Genomic DNA, 21,451 nt, shown 5'->3' with positions numbered 1-21,451 from the left:
TTCCTTCTCCTCTTCCTCCTTTTCTTTCTCCTCTTCATCCTCCTCTTCCTCTTTCTCCTTTTCCTCTTCCTTCTTCTCTTCCTCCTCCTTCTCTTCCTTCTCCTCTTCCTCCTTTTCTTTCTCCTCTTTATCCTCCTCTTCTTCCTTCTCCTCCTCTTCCTTTTCCTCCCCTTTTTCCTCCTTAGCCCCCATCAACCACTAACTACATATCAGCTTTCTGGGCCAAATTGATAGACCCAGATGTAGGTATTTTTTTCTCTATCTCATCACAAGCACAAAGCTGCCCAGGCTTATAATTCTGTGCTCACAAGCACTTAATGACCATTATCAATAACCAAAGAGGCGTGGAACAGGGACCAGAAATTATTCTACTGATGACAAACTGCGAATTATGCTTAACAAGGATATAATAAGGTCTACAGCTGATTTGAGATTTAAGGATATTCTATGGGAGATATTTTTCACAACTCACTGGATCCCATCAAAGAGCAATGGGCCAAAGCAAAGAACTGAAGCAGAGACAAGTCCTGCAAATGTGGGAGTGGTGGATATTCATCGCTATTCGGCCAAAAGGGATTATTTCCCAGAATAGCATTTCTTTTTTAAGACCACCCTGATCTTGGAAGTTGGAAACTCTTAATGATGTCATTATAGAACTCTTCACTGCTTTAAATTTTCTTTTTTGTTGTTGTTCAGTCATTTTTCATTCATGTCTGACTTTTTGTGACTCTATGGTTTTCTTAGCAAAGATTCTAGGTGGTTTACCATTTCCTTCTCCAGTTCATTTTACAGAAGAGGAAAGTGAGGCAAAAAGGGTTAAGCGATTTTCTTATAGAAAGTGTCTAAGGTCATATTTGAACTAAGGAAGATTAAGCAAAACTGTTCTGAATCCCATATGACAGCTGGGGAAACTGAGGTCTGGGGCAATAAAATGATTGGACTAATTATTATGTAGAATAAACTCTCCTGCTAGCATAACAATCACTAGACCTTAAAGAAATATTATAAATTATCCCTTTCTATTCAATCTTCCTCTGCACAATAGACAGGACCAAATCAAATAAACATTGAAGCTTTATAGATATAACCAAGGGAAGATAAATACTAAAGAATAATCTTCCTTTCCATTTAGTTTTTTGTAGACCATATAACCCATAAAAATATTACTAAAATTCTTTACTCTTTTTTGGCAAGAAAAAAGAGTCAGAATATCTAAGAAAGATTCTCTGTAAATGGGCTTGTTATGTCTACATTTGAGAAATCTGCAAAAGATTAATCTGTAACTGGTTCACAATAAAAAAGAATATGAAATACTGTGTACATCATTATTTTTTGGAATCCTATATTCTCTTCTTTACCACAGTCCCACAATCCATTAATATAAGTAAGGAAGGTACCATGACTTGTGAGTAAATACAGATTTCTACCTACCCACTCATGACCCAACTGTAAGTTCTTGGGTCCATCTTGCTGGACAGGAAGAGTGCATGACCCCACAAATGGTTCCTCATGGCCCATTCCAGGGCTTCCTAAAATTAAGAATACACCTGGGTCAATATCAGCTTCCTTGATGTACCACTACTAAAAAACAGTATTTCTTTGATTGGAGTCTATTCACTAGACTCAGGTTGAGGCAATTATTTGGTACAGTGACTAGTCTATAGGCAGTTCACTCATTTGTTGTTCACTCTTAATTTTTGAAGAGGACCAATGACATCTCAGAGCGATGTCCTTATTTGGGCATAAATTAGATTTTTAGATTTAAGTGAGACAGAGATATAGAACTTGGAATCCAGAAGATCAGAGTTTGAATATTGTTTCAAATACTTCCTACTGAATAATCACGAGCAGCTCATTTAACTTCTCGATGATTCTGTTTCCTGATCCATAAAACAGGAATAATAATAATAATAACACCTGTTTTATAATATTGGAGTGAGGATCAAATGAATTAACATAGGTAAAGAGATTTATAAAACTTAAAGAATTATATAAATAGTAGCTATTACTAATAGTAAAAACAAGTTATGAGGACTTTTTAGAAGATCATATAAATTGAAATTTCTGGTATCAACATGGAGGAGTGAGGAAGAAATTTAAATTCCCCTCCAAACAATTAGAAAACTGCCTCAGAATTGTTCTAGGAACATGGAAATAGCTTACCAGCTTGGCAAGAAAGCTCTGTCCCACTGGGGTGGGAGGGGAGCAAGATCCAGCAGCAGCAAGCAGCCTCACAGCAAGAAGCCTGTAGCAAGGCTCTAAACTTGGGGCAATTCACCAGGGAATTCACCAGAGCCTTCCTGAAAACCAGCAGCCCCCAAAGCAAGTGAGCAGTCTGTGCATAGTAGCAAGGTCCCACACTAGCAATCCCACTCCCAGCACAAGCCATTACTAATCAATAGTGAAGCCGTACTCAAGAGTTGGCCAACAGCAATATCCTGTTTCCATAGCAACCCAGCAGCAAGGTACCATCCCTGGAACAGTTCAGTAACTAAACCCCCATCTAGGGGAGACCAACAAGTATACCCTACTCCCTAGTACAAGCCAGAAAGCATGCATGCAGCTCAGCCTTGAAGACCAGGAAAAGCCAGCAGTGAGATCCCCATACAAAAAACTTGAGATAGTGCAGGAGCAAAGCCCAATTCTCATATAAAATTAGCAAGTCACAAAAAGGCAGAAAAATGAGCAAAAATAATAAAAATTAAAAACCCAAATTAAAAAAAAGAGCCTGAGTATAGAAAAATATTATGGTGATAGGATCAAGGCAGAAAGTTAGAAAAGGATAATAATGTCTAAATGATTGCTTATGAAGTCTTAAAGAAAAATGTAATTTAGTATCCAGCCCCAAAAAGAGTTGCTGAAGGAACTTAAAAAGGATTTTTTTTAACTTGAAAGCAGAAAAGTTTTATTGAAGGAAAATCACACATATATTGAGGTATCCCAATATAAAGAACAAGAAAACCTATAGCCTAGGAGGCACAATGGCAATTTATTCTTGAAAACCACAAAAAAGAAGATATGTGGAGGTTTTAGGGTAAAGAATGGATAATCTTTTAAAAAATGGATTTTTAAAAGGCAAATTAGAAAAGTAGAAGAAAAAATGGGGAAAGATGTGAAAGTAATGCAAGAGAATCATGAAAAAAGGAAACAATAGCATGAAAAATGATACACAAATATTTGCTAGGTAAATAACTCCCTAAAAAAATAAAATTGGCCAAATGGCAAAGAAAGTACAAAAGCTCACTAAAAAAAATAATAATAATAATTCCTTTAAAAGTTAGAATTGAACAAGAAGAAATGAATGACTCTATGAGACATCAAAATAAAACAAAATCAAAAAAGTTTTTTAAAAAATGAAGAAAATGTGAGATTTCTCTTTGGAAAAACAAGTGACCTAAAAAAATAGATCCAGGAGAGATAATATATGAATTACTAGACTATTTGAAAACCATAATTTTAAGAAAGCATGGACAATATTTTTCAAGAAATTATCAAGGAAAGCTACCCTAACGTATTACATATTAGGTATATTTGAACCAGATGGCAAGATAGAAATTGAAAAAATCCATCAATAACCACCTGAAAGAGATTCCAAAATGAAATTCCCAAGAACATCATAGTCAAATTCAAGAAATCACAGATGAAAGAGAAAGTATTGTAAGCAGTCAAAAATGTCATGGAACTATAGTCAGGATTATACATAATTTGGACATTGACAAATTAAAGAATTGGAGGGTTTGGAATATGAAATACCAGAAGGCAAAGGAGTTAGAATTACAATCAAGAATCATCTGCACAGCAAAATTAGATATACTCTTTCAAGAGCGAATAATATTTAATGATATAGAGGACTTTAAAGCATTTCTAATAAAAAGACAGAGCTCAATAAAAAATTTGATTTCCAAATAAAATAAATAAATCAAATAAAAAACAAGAAAGAGAAAACATGAAATTCAATAAGGTTAAACCATTTATATTTCCATATGGCAAGATAAGATTTGTAACTCAACAACTTTATTACTATAAGAGCAATTGGAAGGAGTATATGTAAACTGAGAGTGTGGATATAAAGTTATTTGAAGGGATGATAGCTCAAAAAAAAAAAAGGTGTGAGAAATAAAACTGTATTGCAAGAAGAAGGAAGAAGACTACATAGGGTAAATTATAAAGGAGGCATGGAAGAGCTACTATAATAGAGTGTAAGAAGTTGGGAGAATTTAGGGGAAAAACTTGAGCCTTATTCTCATCAAAATTGACTCAGAGAAAGAATAATGTGCACACTTATTGAATATAGAAAACTATAATAAAGTAAAAAAAAATAAGTAAAGTAAAAAGGGACAGGCATAATAAAGAGGGAATGAAGACTCATAAAAGAGAGGGTATTTTGGGGAAAGTATTGATCAAAAGTAAAACACTTGTGAGGAGAGAAAGACTGAGAGGTGACAGAAAGACAGGGATAAACAAGCAAAAAAATTTCATGGAGAGAAATACACAATTAATTTTCATAACTATGATATGGGAGAAACTCTCCCATAAAATGGAAGCAGACAGAAGAATGATTAAAAATCAGGATCCTAGAATATATTGTTTACATGAAACACATTTGAAGCATAGAGATACACACAGAATAAAAGTAAGGGGAATCTAGTTTGCTTCATTTGAAGCAAAAAATGCAGGATAAAAACCATGATCTCAAACAAGGCAAAAACAAAAATATATCTAATTAAAAGAAGTACAGAAGGAAACTATATATTGATAAAGGATACCATAGACAATAAAGTCATACCAATATTAAACATATATGCACCATATGCTATAGAATCTAATTTTTTTAAAGGAGAAGTTGAATAAGTTACAGAAGAAATTGGTAATAAAAATATAATGGTAGGGATCCTCAACTTTCCCCTCTCAAAACTAAATAAATCTAACTAAAAAAATAAACATGACAGAAGTTAAGGAGGTAAAAAAAATTCTGGAGGATTTAGATATTATAGATCTCTAGAGAAAATTAAATGAAAATAGAAATGAATATCTTTTTTTCTCAGCAATACATGGTACATACACAAAAAACAACTATGTATTAGAATACAAGTCCCTCACAATCAAATGTGAAAAGCAGAAATAGTAAGTGCATTCAATTATGTACAATGGACAGATTAAAAATTAATTAGTTAATAGGATTTATTAATCCTAAAAAAACAAGTGAGCCAAGAAACAAACCATAAAAACAATCATAATTTCATTTTAAAAAATGGAAATATTGAGACAAAATACCAAAATTTATGGAATGCAGCCAAAGCAGTATTTAGGAGAAATTTTATATCTCTAATTGCTAACATCAATAAAATAGAGAAAAAGCAAATCAGTGAATTAACCATGCAACTAGAAAAATTAAAAAATAACAAACACCAATTAAAGGAGAGGTTAATAAAAATGAAAGTAAGAAAACCATTAAACTAATAAATAGAACTAGAAGTTGGATTTATGAAAAAATAAATGAATAAACCAATGTTTAATTTTATTTTTTTTAAAAAAGAGGAAAAGCCAAATTATTAGTATCAAAAACAAAAGTAATGAATTCACCATCAAAAAAAGAGATAATTAACACAATTGTTAAGGGCTATTTTGCTCAATTTTGTGCCAATAAATTTGACAGTCTAAATGTGCAATGGGTGAATAGCTATAAAAATATAATTTACTTAGATTAATAGAAGAAATACAATACTTTATAAATACAATCTTGGGGGGGGGAGAGAATTGAACAAATCATCACTGAAGAAAATTCCCAGACCCAGAAGAATTCACAAGTAAATTCTACCAAATATTTTTAAAACAATTTACCTTAATGTGATATAAATTATTTGGAAAAAATAGGTGAAGAAAGAATCTTACCCAATTCTTTTTATGAAACAAATATGGTCCTGATACCCAAATCAGGAAGAAACAGAGAAAGAAAATTATAGGCCAATTTCCTTAAAGAATATTGATACAAAAAAAATTTTAAATAAAGCACTAGCAAAAAGATTATAGCAATGTAACACAAGGATCATACATTACAACCAAGTGGAATTTATTCCAAGAATGCAGGATTGGTTCAATGCTAAGAAAACTATCAGCATGATTGGCCATAACAATAACAAAACCAACAAAAATACAATAGATACAGGAGAAGCTTTAAACAAAATACCTATTAAGAAACTAGAGAGCAAAGGAATAAATGGAACTTACCTTAAAATGATAAGTAATATTTATCTAATACCACCAGCAATCATTATCTGTAATGAGAATAAGCTAGAAGTCTTCCCTATACAACTGAGGTGAAACAAGAATGCCCATTATTATCCCTATTACCTTTGAACTAGAATTAATAGCTATAGCAATAAAAGAAGAAAAAGAAATTAAGGAAATTAGAATAAGCAATGAAGAAACAAAATTATCACTCTTTGCAGATGATATGTTGTTATTATTTAAAATATCCTTTGAGAATAAGCTAAAAATTTTTTTTGAAATTGTTAACAACTTTAGCAAAGTTGCTAGTTGCAAGATACAAAATCAACCTACATAAATGTTCAGCATTTCTATATATTAACAACAAAATTCAGCAGCAAGAAAGAGATAGAGAAATTCCATTAAAAACAATTGTAGATAACAAAAAGTACTTAAGAGTCCACCTGCCAAGACAAACCTAGGAACTATATGAACACAAGTATAAAACACTTTTTCACACAAATAAAGTCAGATCTAAACAAGTGGGAAAATATTAGGGTAGACCAAGTCGACAATAAAAATGACCATTCTACTTAAATTCATCTAGTTATTCAGTCCTATACCAATCAAACTATCAAAAATGTTTTATAGAGCTAGAAAAAATAATAATAAAATTCATCTGGAAGAACAAAAGCTTAAGGATATCAAGGGAATCAATGGGGGTGGGAATGCAAAAGAAGGACATCTAGTTATAATAGATCTTAAGCTGTATTATAAAGTAGTAATTTTCAAAACAATCTGGTACTAGTTAAGAAACACAATATTAGGTCCAAATTATATTATAGTAAATGACCAAAATAATGTAGTATATGTATTTGGAACAAAAGCTCATTACTTCACAAAAACTGCTGCAAAAACTGGAAAACAGTATGAGAGAAACTAGGTACAGACCAACAGTTCATACTATTATAGTCAAAGTGGGAACATGATTTACCCATAAGCAAATTAAGAGAATATGAAAAAGTTTATTAGTCAGATTTATGGATAAAGGATAGATTTAGAACCAAACAAGATGTAGAAAGCATTACAAAATATAAAATAGATCATTTTGATTATATGAAATTTAAAAAGTTTTGCACAAACAAAACCAATGGAACCAAATTATAAGGAAAACAGATGGGGGGAAGGATTTGTAACAAGTGTGTTCTAATAAGGATCTCATTTCTCAAATATATAAAGAAATGAATCAAATTTAGAAAAATGCAAATCATTCCCCAATTGACAAATGGTCAAAGGCTATAAAAAGGCAATTTTCAAACAAAGAAATCAAAGCTATCTATAGTCATATGAAAACATGCTCTCAATTGCTACTGAATAGAAAAATGCAAATTAAAACAACTCTGGGGTAGCACCCACCATTTTCAAACTAATTAATGGGACATAAAAGGAAAATGTTGGCTGTTGGAGGGGATGTGGGAAATCTAGAATGCCAACATACTCTTGGTGGAGTGGAAATGAACCAACAATTCTGGAAAACAATTTGGAACTATGCCCAAAGGACTATAAAACTGTACATACCCTTTGATCTAGCAATAACACTGCTAGGTCTATATTCCAAAGATATCCCCAAAAAAGGAAAAGGACCTGTTTGTACAAAGATATTTATAGCAGCTCTTTTTATGGTAGCTGAGAGTTGGAAATTGGAGGAACACTCATGAATTGGGGAATGGCTAAACAAGCTGTGGCACATGATTGTAATGGAATATTACTGTGCTATATGAAATGACAACCAGGATGAATTCAGAAAAACCTGGAAAGACTTTCATGAACTGATGTGAGTGAAGTGAACAGAACCAGAACGCTGTACACAGAAGCAGCAATATTATTTGATGAAGAACTATGAATGACTTAGCTATCCTCAGAAATAAAATGAACTAAGATGATACTAAAGGATTAATGATGAAGTATTCTATCTTCCTCCAGAGAAAGAACTGATATTGATTGAATACAGACTGAAGCAAGCTATTTTTCATTTTCTTTCTTTCACTTTTTTCTTTTACTAGAGTTTTCTTGTACAAAATAACTAATACAGAAATGTTTTACATAATTGCACATATATAGCTTGTATCTGATTGCTTACTGTCTAAGAAAGGAGAGAAGGATAGAGGAAGAGAAAGAGAATTTGGAACTCAAAACTGTAATAAAAATGTTTAAAAATGGGGGGGGGGAAATAAAAGTAATTTAATTCAATATAGTATAAATTCCTTAAGGTTAGGAATCTTGCTCAGGTCTTAGACTTCAGGTCTTATGTTCTATTCACTGCATCAATTAATTGATTATTTTTATACCAATTTGCTCCTTCCTTTCTTCTCCTTCCCAAAATCAAGATCCATAAGGCTATTGCTTTTAAAACCTGTCTAGCAGCTGATGACCAGTCCAAGTAAAACGTTCTTGACCTTAGCAAAGATCAAAAAATTTCCTTGTATCTAAGACATGAGAAGCAGAGGAGGAAACACTAGTGTTGTAGCTTTAATCCCAGTGCTGGATTAACCAGCTCCTCAAACAAGCAAACTGAAAACAGTATCCATGGGCTCGGGCCCACAGACACTGCACTCTTTTGTTAAATGAATAATGAATAAAAGCTACATGCTCTAACAGCTCCCATCAGAGATGATATTCACACCTCTCTAAGGCTGAATCAATCATGTCAATGACTCCTTGAGAAAGGAAATATATCTAACTTTTCCTGAAAATGTAGATTCATTCAACAAATATTTATTGAAGGGTGTGTGTAAGGCACTGTGCTAGTGTAACCCATTTTTCCTCAATGCCAGGAAATTTGTCATTTAGGGACACTAATGAGCTAATAAGCTAATTCTACCTCCAGGCAAGAAGAAATTGATCATTCTAAAAAAATCTCCTCATTTAATCCTTTTAGAGGGAGAGGGAAAGGGAGAGAGAGAGAAAGAGAGAGAGAGAGAGAGAGAGAGAGAGAGAGAGAGAGAGAGAGAGAGAGAGAGAGAGAGAGAGATTATGACTAGAGGTAGGTCTCAGAATCAAAATTAGAACAACTCAGGTTTAAATCCAGGGTCTGACATGTGCTGTCACTTAGTACCTCACAAGGTGACAGGAAGGAAGGAAGGAAGGAAGGAAGGAAGGAAGGAAGGAAGGAAGGAAGGAAGGAAGAAGGAAGGAAGGAAGGAAGGAAGGAAGGAAGGAAGGAAGGAAGGAAGGAAGGAAGGAAGGAAGGAAAGAAGGAAGGAAGGAAGGAAAGAAGGAAGGAAGGAAGGAAAGAAGGAAGGAAGGAAGGAAAGAAGGAAGAGGGCCTCAGATCATCAGTCCTACCTTGGGCTAGCCCAAACCTGTCATCCTCTTATATGACTGGGCTGGTGTGATCATTATATTCCAACATGTATTACTGCTGGAGGACTCCCTTTAATGGATCCCAAATAACTTTTTTTAAATCTTTACTACAGAACCAAGTCTGTTGTTGTTGTTGTTCAGTCCTTTCAATCATGTCTAAATCTTCATGATCCCTTTTGGAGTCTTCTTGGCAAAGATACTGAAACTGGTTTGCCATTTTGTTTTCTTGCTCATTTTACAGATAAGAAAAACAAGACAAACAGGGTCAAGTGACTTGTACAGAGTCACACAGCTGGTAAGTGTCTAAGGCCAGAATTGAACCCAAGAAGATAAGTTTTCTGGACTTCAGATACTCTATGCACTATACCACCTAGCTGGCTCCACCATTTCTAGACTGCTTTAAAAATACAACTCCTTAAGGGATTTAAGCATAAAATTAAAGATTACTTGCCTTCTTTCTTCCATAGAAGAGAAGTTTAGTGAACTTCTCAATAATCTGGGCGGGTGTCTCTACACTGGGAGGAATCTCACCAGTAAGCAGGTTGGGTGTCCCGGAGCTTGGTAGTGGCCAATCATCATCGGTCAAGTTGATCAGGTTAGCTACAGGGGCTTGTCTTTTATATTTCTCCAGGCTCTTGCAGTCTTGCATCAACAGTTCAGCTACATCTGACCCCACCATTGACTTAAAAAAGAGCAAAGAGAATAGAGCATGAGGTCTATAACAAAATTCTAAGAACAGCCTACATCTGTCTGAATCTATGATTCAGACTAAGAAAACAATGACCTAGGGATCTTTCTAAAACATCTTTATATAATGAGTTATTTCTCCCCCCAGCACAAACACACACATATGCTTGTACAGGTGCAATGTTTCTCATAAAGCACTTGGATGACCAGCATTCATCTCATTAATATTGTTGATGACAGCCATGACTTCTCTGGAAGATCACCAGGAGCAAGTTAGAGAAAAAATGCAAATTTTTGTGGGGTTGCTTCCTAGCCCGACCACCATCCATAGTGTATGGATGCAAATAAATTGGTATTTGTGGTATACAAAAAAAAAAAAAAACAGTCTTGAAGATTAGAAGAGTGGGTTTAAATCTTGCCTCTGATCTTTTCTAAGTATAGAACAAGAGAAAGTCACTTTTTCAGTGATTCAATCAGCCCTTTATGTCTCTACAAAATAAATCTATATCAATAGAGGGAGTCTCCATAACAGGAGTTCCCAATCCTGATGAATTCACTGATCCAGACCAAAAATAACAATAATTTATTTGCACTTTTTTCTCCCAGAACAATGCTCTGCTTCTGACATGTTGCCATAAAAGTCCATGAAATTAACACAACTTTATCCAACCAGAAGCCCTTCCATTTCCATCTGCCCTAAACAGGGCCATTTGTCTACATACTCCATTCTGCCGACAAAGGAGGATGAGCAGCTTCCAGAGCAGGGCCAAATCTCTACCTCTTGGACTCTCAGCCTTGGAACTCAAAGCTGCCTTCTGCTGGCAAAACAGCATCACATCCACCTTGTGCAAGTCTTCCCTGTGGGGGCAACCCAAAAAGCAGAGTTAGTCACTGGGAATCATATTTTACAATATTCAAGGGAAAGGTAATTAGGATTCTCCACAAACATGAAAGATGCCTCAGAGAAGGAGATTAGGGCTGGTCCATGAGGATTTCTCAAAAAGCCTGGCCACATAAACCAGGGGGGGAGCAGTCTGGCTACAAGGAAGCTGTCATCCCAAGGAAGGAGAATGGATTTAGGATTATCAGCTCAAAGAGAATATTGAAGCTAAAGGGGATCATGGGACCTAATACCTATTTTCCAGATGAGGAAACTGAGATTTGCCAAGCTAGGTAGTGACAGAGATGAGCCAGGAATATAGATTTCCTGGTTCACAATTCAGTAATTTTTCCATTATTCCCCTGTAGTCATATGCCATAGAAAACAAGGCTTTTATTCACATAGAACTGAAGGAGAATGCCCTATGGCCATAGAAATACTCTGTTGTTTTGGGGGTTCTTTTTTTTATCTCTTGGAATGCACATAGAGCTGAGAAAAATAATCACCGATATAGAGAAGCTCCAATTCAAACCTACAGAGGGCAGATGTGCCCAATCATTCTAATCCAACTATTGAATTCCATCATGCTTTTTCTCCCTAGTGGAATCCATGCTTTAAGGCTATTTTTTTAAACATTAATTCACTCGTTGGCAAGTTCCCAGAAACCACTCTGACAATGGTGTGCTATTCTAATATCCATCTGCTGTCATTCACATAGAGCCCTAGAATTTCCTTGAGGTGATCTCTACACATTTTAATTGATTTTTTTTCCATGGGTGGTCTCTTGCTTTTAAACCTGTTTTCTTGTTCTCTTTAGCTACAAATGATGAAATCAATACAGACAATGACACATTTGGCTCTGTCTCACAATACAAAGGAGTTTGCTTTGTTATCCATTACTGAATCTTTTCTTCAAGGAAAGGCAAGCAAGCTAGAGCCAAACAGATAGCAACTCAAGAAGCATGTGAGTCATGAACAAAAGGAACTGACTTGTAGCAAATAAAAAAGCTTTACTCAGAAAGTCTTGCAGGAACTTTACCTGATCAGAGGTCCTGAGAAAGCTCTTAGCTCCTCTTGTTCCTCAGTGTCATTAAGGAAAACCTGGAAAACAAAAGTAGATTTCCTCTGCCTATCTAATGCCTGGAACAGCGAGTGGAAAAGTTTTGTCAGTCTCCCTTAGCCAACCTTCAGAGAGAATGATTTTAAAAATCACTTTGGAACATTTCTGCTACATAAGCAAGACTGTCCTAACTCCAAACAAAATGCTAAGAGAAGCAACTGGCCTTTTAATAAATGGAGACAGTGCATTATAGAAGGCAGGAGCTGATATTTGGAAATATGGATTAAAATCCTAGTTCTGACACTTAACATGCTAGCTAGTTGATAGGATTATAGGTTATAGCTATTATAGATCAATGAGTCAATAGGCAAGCCACTTACTCCACTGGCTCCTTAGTTTCCTCATCTGTAAAATGGAGATACTAATATTTGGACAATTCACCTCAAAAGGTTGTTATAGGTTGACTTTTGTTATTTTCAATGTGATATGAGCCATTATTATTATTATCTGTAATGTAATGGGTAGGACAGGCAGTTTAAAACTGAGTCCCTCCAACTTAAGAGTTATAAACCAGTTATCAAACTGTGCATACCCTTTGATCCAGCAGTGTTACTACTGGGCTTATATCCCAAAGAGATCTTAAAGAAGGGAAAGGGTATGTGCAAGAATGTTTGTGGCAGCCCTCTTTGTAGTGGCCAGAAACTGGAAACTGAGTGAATGGACATCAATTGGAGAATGGCTGAATAAATTGTGGTATATGAATGTTATGGAATATTATTGTTCTATAAGAAATGACCAACAGGATGGTTTCAGAGAGGCCTGGAGAGACTTACATGAACTGATGCTGAGTGAAATGAGGAGGACAAGGAGATCATTATATGCTTCAACAACAATACTATATGATGATCAATTCTGTTGGACCTGGCCATCTTTAACAATGAGATGAACCAAATCAACTCCAATAGAGCAGTAATGGACTGAACCAGCTCACCCAGTGAAAGAACTCTGGGAGAAGACAAGAACCATTACCTAGAATTCCCAATCCCTATATTTTTGCCCGCCTACATTTTTTTTTGCTTTCCTTCACAGGCTAATTATACAATATTTCAGAGTACAATTCCTTTTGTACAGCAAAATAACAGTTTGAACATGTATACATATATTGTATTTAACTTATACTTTAACATATTTAACATGCATTGGTCATCCTTCCATCTAGGAGAGGGGGTGGGGGAAAGGAGGGGAAAAATTGGAACAAAAGGTTGGCAATTGTCAATATTGTAAAATTACCCATGCATATCACTTCTAAATAAAAAGCTATTAAAAAATTTTTTTAAAAAAAAGTTATAAACCACAGAGATTCATAAGTACTGATGCAAAGTGAATCAGAGATAGTAATAGCAATGTTGTACAATGATCAGATGTGAATGACTTAGCATTTTCAGAAATATAAGGATCCATAATGAATTCTGAAGGACTTTCCATCTCCAGAGAAAGAGCTGATAAAGTCTGAATGCAGATTGAAGCATGCTTTTTCCTTTGTTTTGTGTGGGGGTTTTTAATCTATGTTTTCTTTCACACTGTGACTAACATGGAAATGTGTTTTACATGACTGCATTTGTATAACCTATATCAAATTGCAATGAGAAGGGAGGGGAGAAAAGGAAGGAGAGAATTTGAAACTCAAAAATATTTTTAAATAAATGTTAAAAAAATTTTTTACATGTAACGGGGGAAAATAAAATACTAAATTTAAAGAATAAAATAAATGGTTTATATTCAGTACCTTAAAAAAAGATAAAACTTAAATTCCAAACTGAAGGGGACCCCACATATAACACTATCCCCTTCATTTTACAAATGAGAAACACATAGCTAGTAAATGGAAAAACCAAGAGTTGAACTCTTTAACCAAACTGAACCAAGAGTTAAGTCCTCTGACTAAAAATCCAGAATATTTACCAATGATGTCATGTTTGAAAGGAAGCATCCTACTTCCTCTTCTCAAGCCTTGTTATAATCATAGTTCCTTATGATAAAGATCTGGGCAAGAAACTCAAATTTCAGGACACTCAACTAAGCTGTAATGTTTGTCCAAGAATGGAACTCTACATAATACAGTTACTTGTGATTCAGAACACCACCAAGCTGTTATGTTAAAAATGTGGTATATCTTTTACATATTTAACATGTATTGATCATCCTGCCATCTAGGGGAGGGGATGGGGGGAAGGAGGGGAAAAATTGGAACAAAAGGTTTGGCAATTGTCAATGCTATAAAATTACCCACGCATATAACTTGTAAATAAAAAGCTATGTAAAAAATAAATAAATAAAATGTGGTATATTTCTGGGCAAGGCAACATACTGGTAGCATTTCAAGGGAAGAGTGGACCTAACCTAGTATGAGTATGGATGGTATGGATAGAATGCTAGCTTAGAATCAGGGAGACCTGGATTCAAATCCTGTCTGAAGCTTTCTAGATGTAAAGTGATGGGAAAATCACCAAAGCTCTGAAACAGTAAAATGATGGTGATACAATAGACAGAACACCAGGCCTAGAGTCAGGGAATCTCACCTCCATGGGTTCAAATTTAGCCTCAATCATTTACTAGTTATGTGGTCCTAGGCAAGTTACTTAACCCTTTTTTCCTCAGGTTTCCTCAAATATAAAATGAGCTGGAGAGGAAAATGGAAATCACTCCAGTATCTTTGCCAAGAAAATCCCATATGGAGTCAGAAATGATTGAAGAAATGTGCACTGCACAAAGTATTTTACAAATATTATCTTATTTGGTGAGCAAAAAACTGCTTTCTTCCTGATTCCTGTGAAAGCAAATCAATAATCTCTATACATGGTTAGCAATTCAGACTGAGGAGTGTATAAGAAGTTAAGAATAGGGCTATATACAACATGTCTTCATGATGGGGGTCCTAATAGTTTTACCTCCAAACTGTGTACTTCCACAAGTGCTGTCTGCCCATCAGCTGGATGGTTGGGACACACCACGATCAATTGACCTCCTGGTCCAAAGCACACAGGTGTGTGAGGGATGAAGAATTTCATGGGATCCATAGGACCAACTGATGCATCTTCTAAACAGAGATAATCATTGTTAGATCTGGTGTCTTGGATTATAAGACATTGTTATGGAAATGACACTGAAGCAAGATTCTGGATGGGCTAGAAATTAGAGCCTCAAATTAAGATCATAATTAAAATCCCTGCAGTTGAAGTTCATGAGTTCAGTCAATTAACAGGATTGATTAAGTACTTACTTTGTGCCATATACTATTGTAGGCTCTGGGGATACAAAGATAAAACAAAAAATAATTTCTGCCCTCAAGGAGCTTATATTTTATTAGGGAATTCAAAGATTATTTATAAATGGGGCAGGTGACTGAGAAGCTTCTCAGCAGAAGGTTGCTGCTAACCTGTCTGAACAGGACTCCAAGTCTTCAAAGGTGTAGAGTCGAATTGATCGGATGAATCCAACATGTACTGGCTGAGCTCATAGCTGCTGGAGCTAAGACCCGAGTCCTTATATTGCTGGAGCAAACTAGACCCACCGGTCGATGAAAGCTGGAAATTTTTTTAAAAAGTGAATAATCAATAAACATTTGTTTAGCACCTACTATATACCAGATACCATGCTAAGCATTGGGCAATGGCAATACATCTGGAAATAGTGCCTGTCCTGTGTTCTCAAAGAGAGCCAAAATGACATCATTAGGTTAGAATCGAGTTAGTGTGTCTGATTATAACTGATCAGAACTCGGAAGATAGTGTCACAGCCGGAAACAAATAGTCCCTATGAACATTTGGGTTGGGTTCTCTAATTTTGTACATCTTGCATTTCTTCTGAGCTACTTCAATTCTGCTTTATTCACAGAACACAGAACCTTCTCTAATGGGAGCACTCCATGCTGGACGGTCCTGTGCCAGTGTCTCCCATGTCATAACAATCAATTCTAAAATTCTTAAGAAAAATACATAAGGTGCTGAGTGAAATGAGCAGGACCAGGAGATCATTATATATTTGAACAACAATACTATATGATCATCAATTCTGATAGACATGGCCATCTTCAGCAATGAGATGGACCAAATCAGTTCCAATAGAGCAGTAATGAACTGAACCAGCTATACCCAGAGAAAGAACTCTGGGGGATGACTATGAACCACTACATAGAATTCCCAAACCCTATATTTTTGTCCGCCTGCATTTTTGATTTCCTTCACAGGCTAATTGTACACTATTTCAAAATCTGATTCTTTTTGTACAGCAAAATAACTATATGGACATGTATACATGTATATTCTAACATATTTAACATGTATTGGTCAACCTGCCTTCTAGGGAAAGGAGTGAGGAAAAGGAGGGAAAAAATTGGAACAAAAGGTTTTGCAATTGTCAATGCTGAAAAATTACCCATGCATATATCTTGTAAATAGAAAGCTATAAAAAATAAATAAATAGATAGATAGATAGATAGATAGATAGATAGATAGATAGATAGATAAAGGAAGAAGAAAAAAAAAGAAAAATATATCAGGAAGATTGAACTGCATCTATTGAGTAGATCAATGCAGAGGCCTCTCCTTCCTGATGCTCTTTTAAGAAAACCAAAATTCCAATTCCTCAATAAATAATGTGATAGTGAAAGGACTCATTAGTAGTTCAATCCATCAACAAGTATTTACTGAGCCAGGCACTGTAAAACAGCAATATTAAACTCAAATAGAAACTGGGATCACTAATCCATACATAAGGATGCCTATGAGACAGAGATTGGCTCAGTTTCAAAATATAATGTTATCTATGATTTATTTTATTTTCATTTATTTTGTTAAATAGTTCTCAATTTATTTTGACAATATCATTTGACTAATTGACTAATTTCAATTTGACTAATATCAAATTCATTTGTTAAATATTTTAAATATTAAAATTATATGTTAAACATTTTCATCTGATCATGGCCATAATCAGGTATGGGCCATAAGGCATAGCCTTCGACTTTAGGAAACTTACAACCTAAATGAGAAGATACATGAAAATAATAGGGTACAGCTTCTAGGGGAACTATAGCAATAATTTTAAGGTCCTTTGACCTTAAAGTTCTTCTGTTCTAACAATCTGTCAATGATTCTAAGTCTTCTGGCTTTGGAATCAGTGATCCTGAGGTCCCCAGATCTTAGAATGCTTATTCTAATAATCTATCAATGATGTAAAAGTCTTCTATCCTAGGAATATAATAATATTTTTTCTTAGACTTTGTGGAAGATAAATTAGGAATCCTGAGGTCCTCTGACCTTAGAGTGCTATTGTTCTAACAACATGTCAATGATTCTAAGTCTTCTGGACTTAGAATAATCTTACAAACACTACTGACTGCCAAATAGATAATCTTTTGGTCAGTGACAACCAAGTTCCTTGGACAACAGTGAATAGACTACCCCTCAAACCTATTTGAAAGCTCTGGTCTAACCTTATCCTATAAATCTGTCTTCTTGCTCTTGGTTTTTTGGTTGATTCTTTTGGAACTTAGCCTACTTCAATCGGTATTACAATTATAATAAACTTTGTCCCTTGACTTGGATATGGGTTCAAGCATGAAAATTCTTTTGAGACACCTTGTGACACGGGTCTGTGATCCCATTCTTTTGGTGTCCCTTCTGAACTGCAACAAAACCATATAAAACAGAATAGGAAGCAAATACTAAATTCTTTGGAACCTATTATAAAAACCATAGGTATTTTGCAGAGAGATCCACACTAGCCAAGGTAGGTAAAATGTGTGATTCTCTCTTCTACCTAAATTAAAATATTCCAATAGCTCACCAATCCCCTAGAAAAATGAACTGCCAATCTACTTGAGTTCAAGAGCAAGATGTTTCAATTCAATTCAACTCAACAAACATTTATGACATTTATTAAGCATCTACTGTTGTTTGCCCTTTGTTTTCAAGGAGGACCAATGAGATGATAGATGATGTCTTGATTTGCACATGAATTGGATTTAAGTGAGCACAGTTATCAGTCTCATTCTCTCTTTTGAGTCATTAATGTTCAGTGGCAGGACAAAAGTCAAGATGGCCTAGGATGCCATGGATGACCTTGGTATCTTCTTTGTCTGACCAAATTCTAATTATTCTACAACTCCTGCTTCAGCTGCCTTCATGGCCATGGAAACAAATTGTTCTCATGCGCCCATTCTTCCAGTCTTCACACTTAGGGTAACAACCACCTAACTTATCTACAGGTTTGAGACCTATGATTTATTGTATTTTCATTTATTTTGTTAAATTGTTCTTAATTTATTTTGACAAATATCAAATTAGTTTGTTGAATATTTTAAATATTTAATTTATATTTGTTAAACATTTTCATCTGGTCATGGCCACAATCAAACGTGGGTTATAAGGCATAGCCCTTGACTTTGGGAAACTTATACCATAAATAAGAAGACCAACACATATGGTTTAGCCAACTCAACTGGTTTAGTCACTCTGCTGAGCATTTTACCCGGATGTGACCACTGTACATACTACAGCTTCTTGGAGTCACAGGTAAGAGGGCTGGGTGTATCAGGTGAGACACCAAAGTTGAATGAACAGCCCTTTTCAGGGCTCACCAATACCTCACACCAGAGGTGCTAATTTTCCTCAATACCCCATCCCAGCTAGATGGCACAATGGACAGAAAGCCAGACCTAGAGTCAAGAAGACTCATCTTTCTGATTTCAAATCCTGCCTCAGATACTTCCTAGCTGTTATTTTGTTGGACAAGCCACTTAACCCTGTTTGCCTCCGTTTCCCCATCTGTAGAATGAACTAAAGAAGGAAGCTGCAAACCATTCCTGTCTCTCTGCCAAGAAAAACCCCAAATGGGCTTACAAAGAGTCAGACAGACTCAATAACAATGCTAAATAACAATCACTATGCTAAGTCTAGGGAAATAAAGAAAGGCATAAAATAGTCCCTGCCCTCAAAGAGCTCACAATATAATGAGAAAATGAACATAGCAGAAAGCAACTGAATCTCGAGGGAAAGAGTTTTTTTTCAGTTCAATCGAACTCTCCATAGCTTCATTTAGAGTTTTTTAATGTGTTTTTAGTTTGTTTTTGGCAATGACACGGGAACAGTTTGTCATTTCCTTCTCCAGCTCATTTTACAGATGAGGAAACTGAGGCAAACAGAGTTGAGTGACTTGCCCAGGCTCATATACCTAGTAATTATCTGAGGTCAAATTTGAATTCAGGTCTTCCTGACTCTAAGCCTCGCACTCTATCCATGGTACCTCCTTGCTGCCCTAGGTAAATTTTACATCTGGAATTTAAAAGTAGAAGACCCTGATTAAGCCAAATGTGGCCATATCTTTGCAGAGTGCGGGCCATTGGAGAGAATCCAAAAGACATCGCACTTTGAGAATGAAGATAGAAGCTTCCTAACTGTGACACTTCAGACCCATAGGTGAGTTACCTCATTGAGCTGGGTGTTGTTCCCTTCCAAGGTGCTATATGGCAGTTCCTCTTCCCCTGGTCTTTCTTGCCTGGCAGAATCAGAAACAGGGCTTTCCTTGTATTTATCATAATTTTTAGACCTGAAATAAGGGGAACAAAATCTGGTAAGAAACCAACATTAAGCAAACACAAATAAAATAGTACTTTTTGAGGGGAACCAGGCAATTTGGGACTAAACAACTTGCTCAAAGTCAAACAGATTGCAAGTGTTAAATGTCTGAGGCTGAATTTGAACTCAGGTCCTCCTGATTCCAGGCTCAGTGCTCTACTACTGCATCATCCAACTGCCACAGGATGGTACTTTTTATATTACAGAAGATAAAGCAAATGACCCTAGCTCTCAAGTAAGAAAGGACCTGAAAGTCTATCTTTATTTAACAGATAGAGAAACTGAGATTCAGGGAGATTTGGTTCCCTGCATTAAAGTCACAAAAATCAGTAATATTAAGAGAATGAGATTTGAATCTAGTTCACTGATTCCAGAACTGGTGTTCTTTACATTATATACCACCATTTCTCTAATGAATACATTCTCCCTCAGTAGCCTTCATTACCTAGCAATTCAACAAATAAGAAAAAACCTATTGTGTTCTTGGTGCAGTGGCCTGGAATAAGTTCAAGTCCATAGAAAAGGCTTCTTTCCTATTGGTCTAAGTAGATTCAAATAGTTTAAATAAAAATACTTAGATTTGAGAGGGACTTTGCTGGATAAAGATACAAACACAGATGGATTTCCATCCTCTTTCCCTTTCCCTTTATTCCCTGGACTGTCTCAATTCTTCCATTCTTCAACCCAGAGGTCAGTTCATGATAATTCATCTTTGATACTACCAGTCCAGAATCGAGTGAGCATCATAGGCCCTGATCATGCTTAATATTATAGAGGTTAAATCAATTTAGAAAAAAAATTAAGGATCAAATGTGAGCTTTTACTAGTAGAAAGAACTGTCAGTGAGGAAGCTCCCTCCATCAGTAGAGATGAAAACCTCTGCCATTTATAATCTTATAGAATTACCTAGAGCAATGGTGTCAAAACACAGCTCCTAGCTGTAGAGCTGACAGAATCAGAATAAGATGTAATTGGCAAATGTTTAACAAAATAAATAAAAATACAATGCAACATAGATGATTCAATATGTGATTTTTAATCCAGTTTTGTTTGAGTTTGACTCCACTGACCTAGAGCACTCAGACTTAAAGTGATCTGCCCATGGCCAAACAGCCATGAATCAGAAAACAATTGAATCCTGATCTTCCTAAATCCAAAGCTGGCTCTCTTGAGACATATGTCAAACTGCCTCTCTCAGGCTGATGATAACACTATTGTTGTCTCTTCTAGGGACAGGCTTGGGGCCATGACCCAGACTGAACAAAATCCTGAGACCATAGCAGATATGGATCTATCATGAAAGACTAGATCAGATCTGGGGTATTGCAAAGCTAAGCAGGTTTTCAAGGTCCAATGCAGTCTGTGATCACATACCCGACACTGCCTCTGCTCTCCTTCAGATCCTTCAAACTGCTGCAATAATTTTTGTTTGGCCTCCCAAACAATCCTCCACTCAGCTGGCAAACTGATTTTCCTAAAATGCAGGTCCTATCATGTTTTCCCCCATTCTATCAATTCCAGTGTTGACCTACTACCTCCAAGACCAAATATAAAATCCTCTGTTTGGTTTTTAAAACCCCACATGACCTGGACCCTTCCTACCTTTCCAGTTCCCTT

The 21,451-nt window shown here is 35.6% G+C and overlaps 1 protein-coding gene across 1 annotated transcript in view; it reads right to left on the bottom strand.

Annotated features, from left to right (window-relative positions):
• Positions 1–21,451, bottom strand: part of SEC16B (SEC16 homolog B, endoplasmic reticulum export factor) — a 76,497-nt gene that overhangs the window by 33,222 nt on the left and 21,824 nt on the right. The window contains exons 5-11 of the mRNA XM_051998891.1: positions 19,685–19,805; positions 15,634–15,781; positions 15,146–15,294; positions 12,177–12,238; positions 10,980–11,115; positions 10,022–10,252; positions 1,432–1,529 (exon numbers count right to left, since the gene is read on the bottom strand). Of these exons, the coding sequence (XP_051854851.1) occupies positions 1,432–1,529; positions 10,022–10,252; positions 10,980–11,115; positions 12,177–12,238; positions 15,146–15,294; positions 15,634–15,781; positions 19,685–19,805 (945 nt within the window). The remainder of the gene's footprint in view (positions 1–1,431; positions 1,530–10,021; positions 10,253–10,979; positions 11,116–12,176; positions 12,239–15,145; positions 15,295–15,633; positions 15,782–19,684; positions 19,806–21,451) is intronic.

Source organism: Antechinus flavipes, chromosome 4 (genome assembly GCF_016432865.1).
Source record: "Antechinus flavipes isolate AdamAnt ecotype Samford, QLD, Australia chromosome 4, AdamAnt_v2, whole genome shotgun sequence".
NCBI classification, from domain to species: Eukaryota; Metazoa; Chordata; class Mammalia; order Dasyuromorphia; family Dasyuridae; genus Antechinus; species Antechinus flavipes.
Note: the sequence above shows the minus strand (reverse complement) of the source record. Positions and strands in the feature narration are given on the sequence as shown.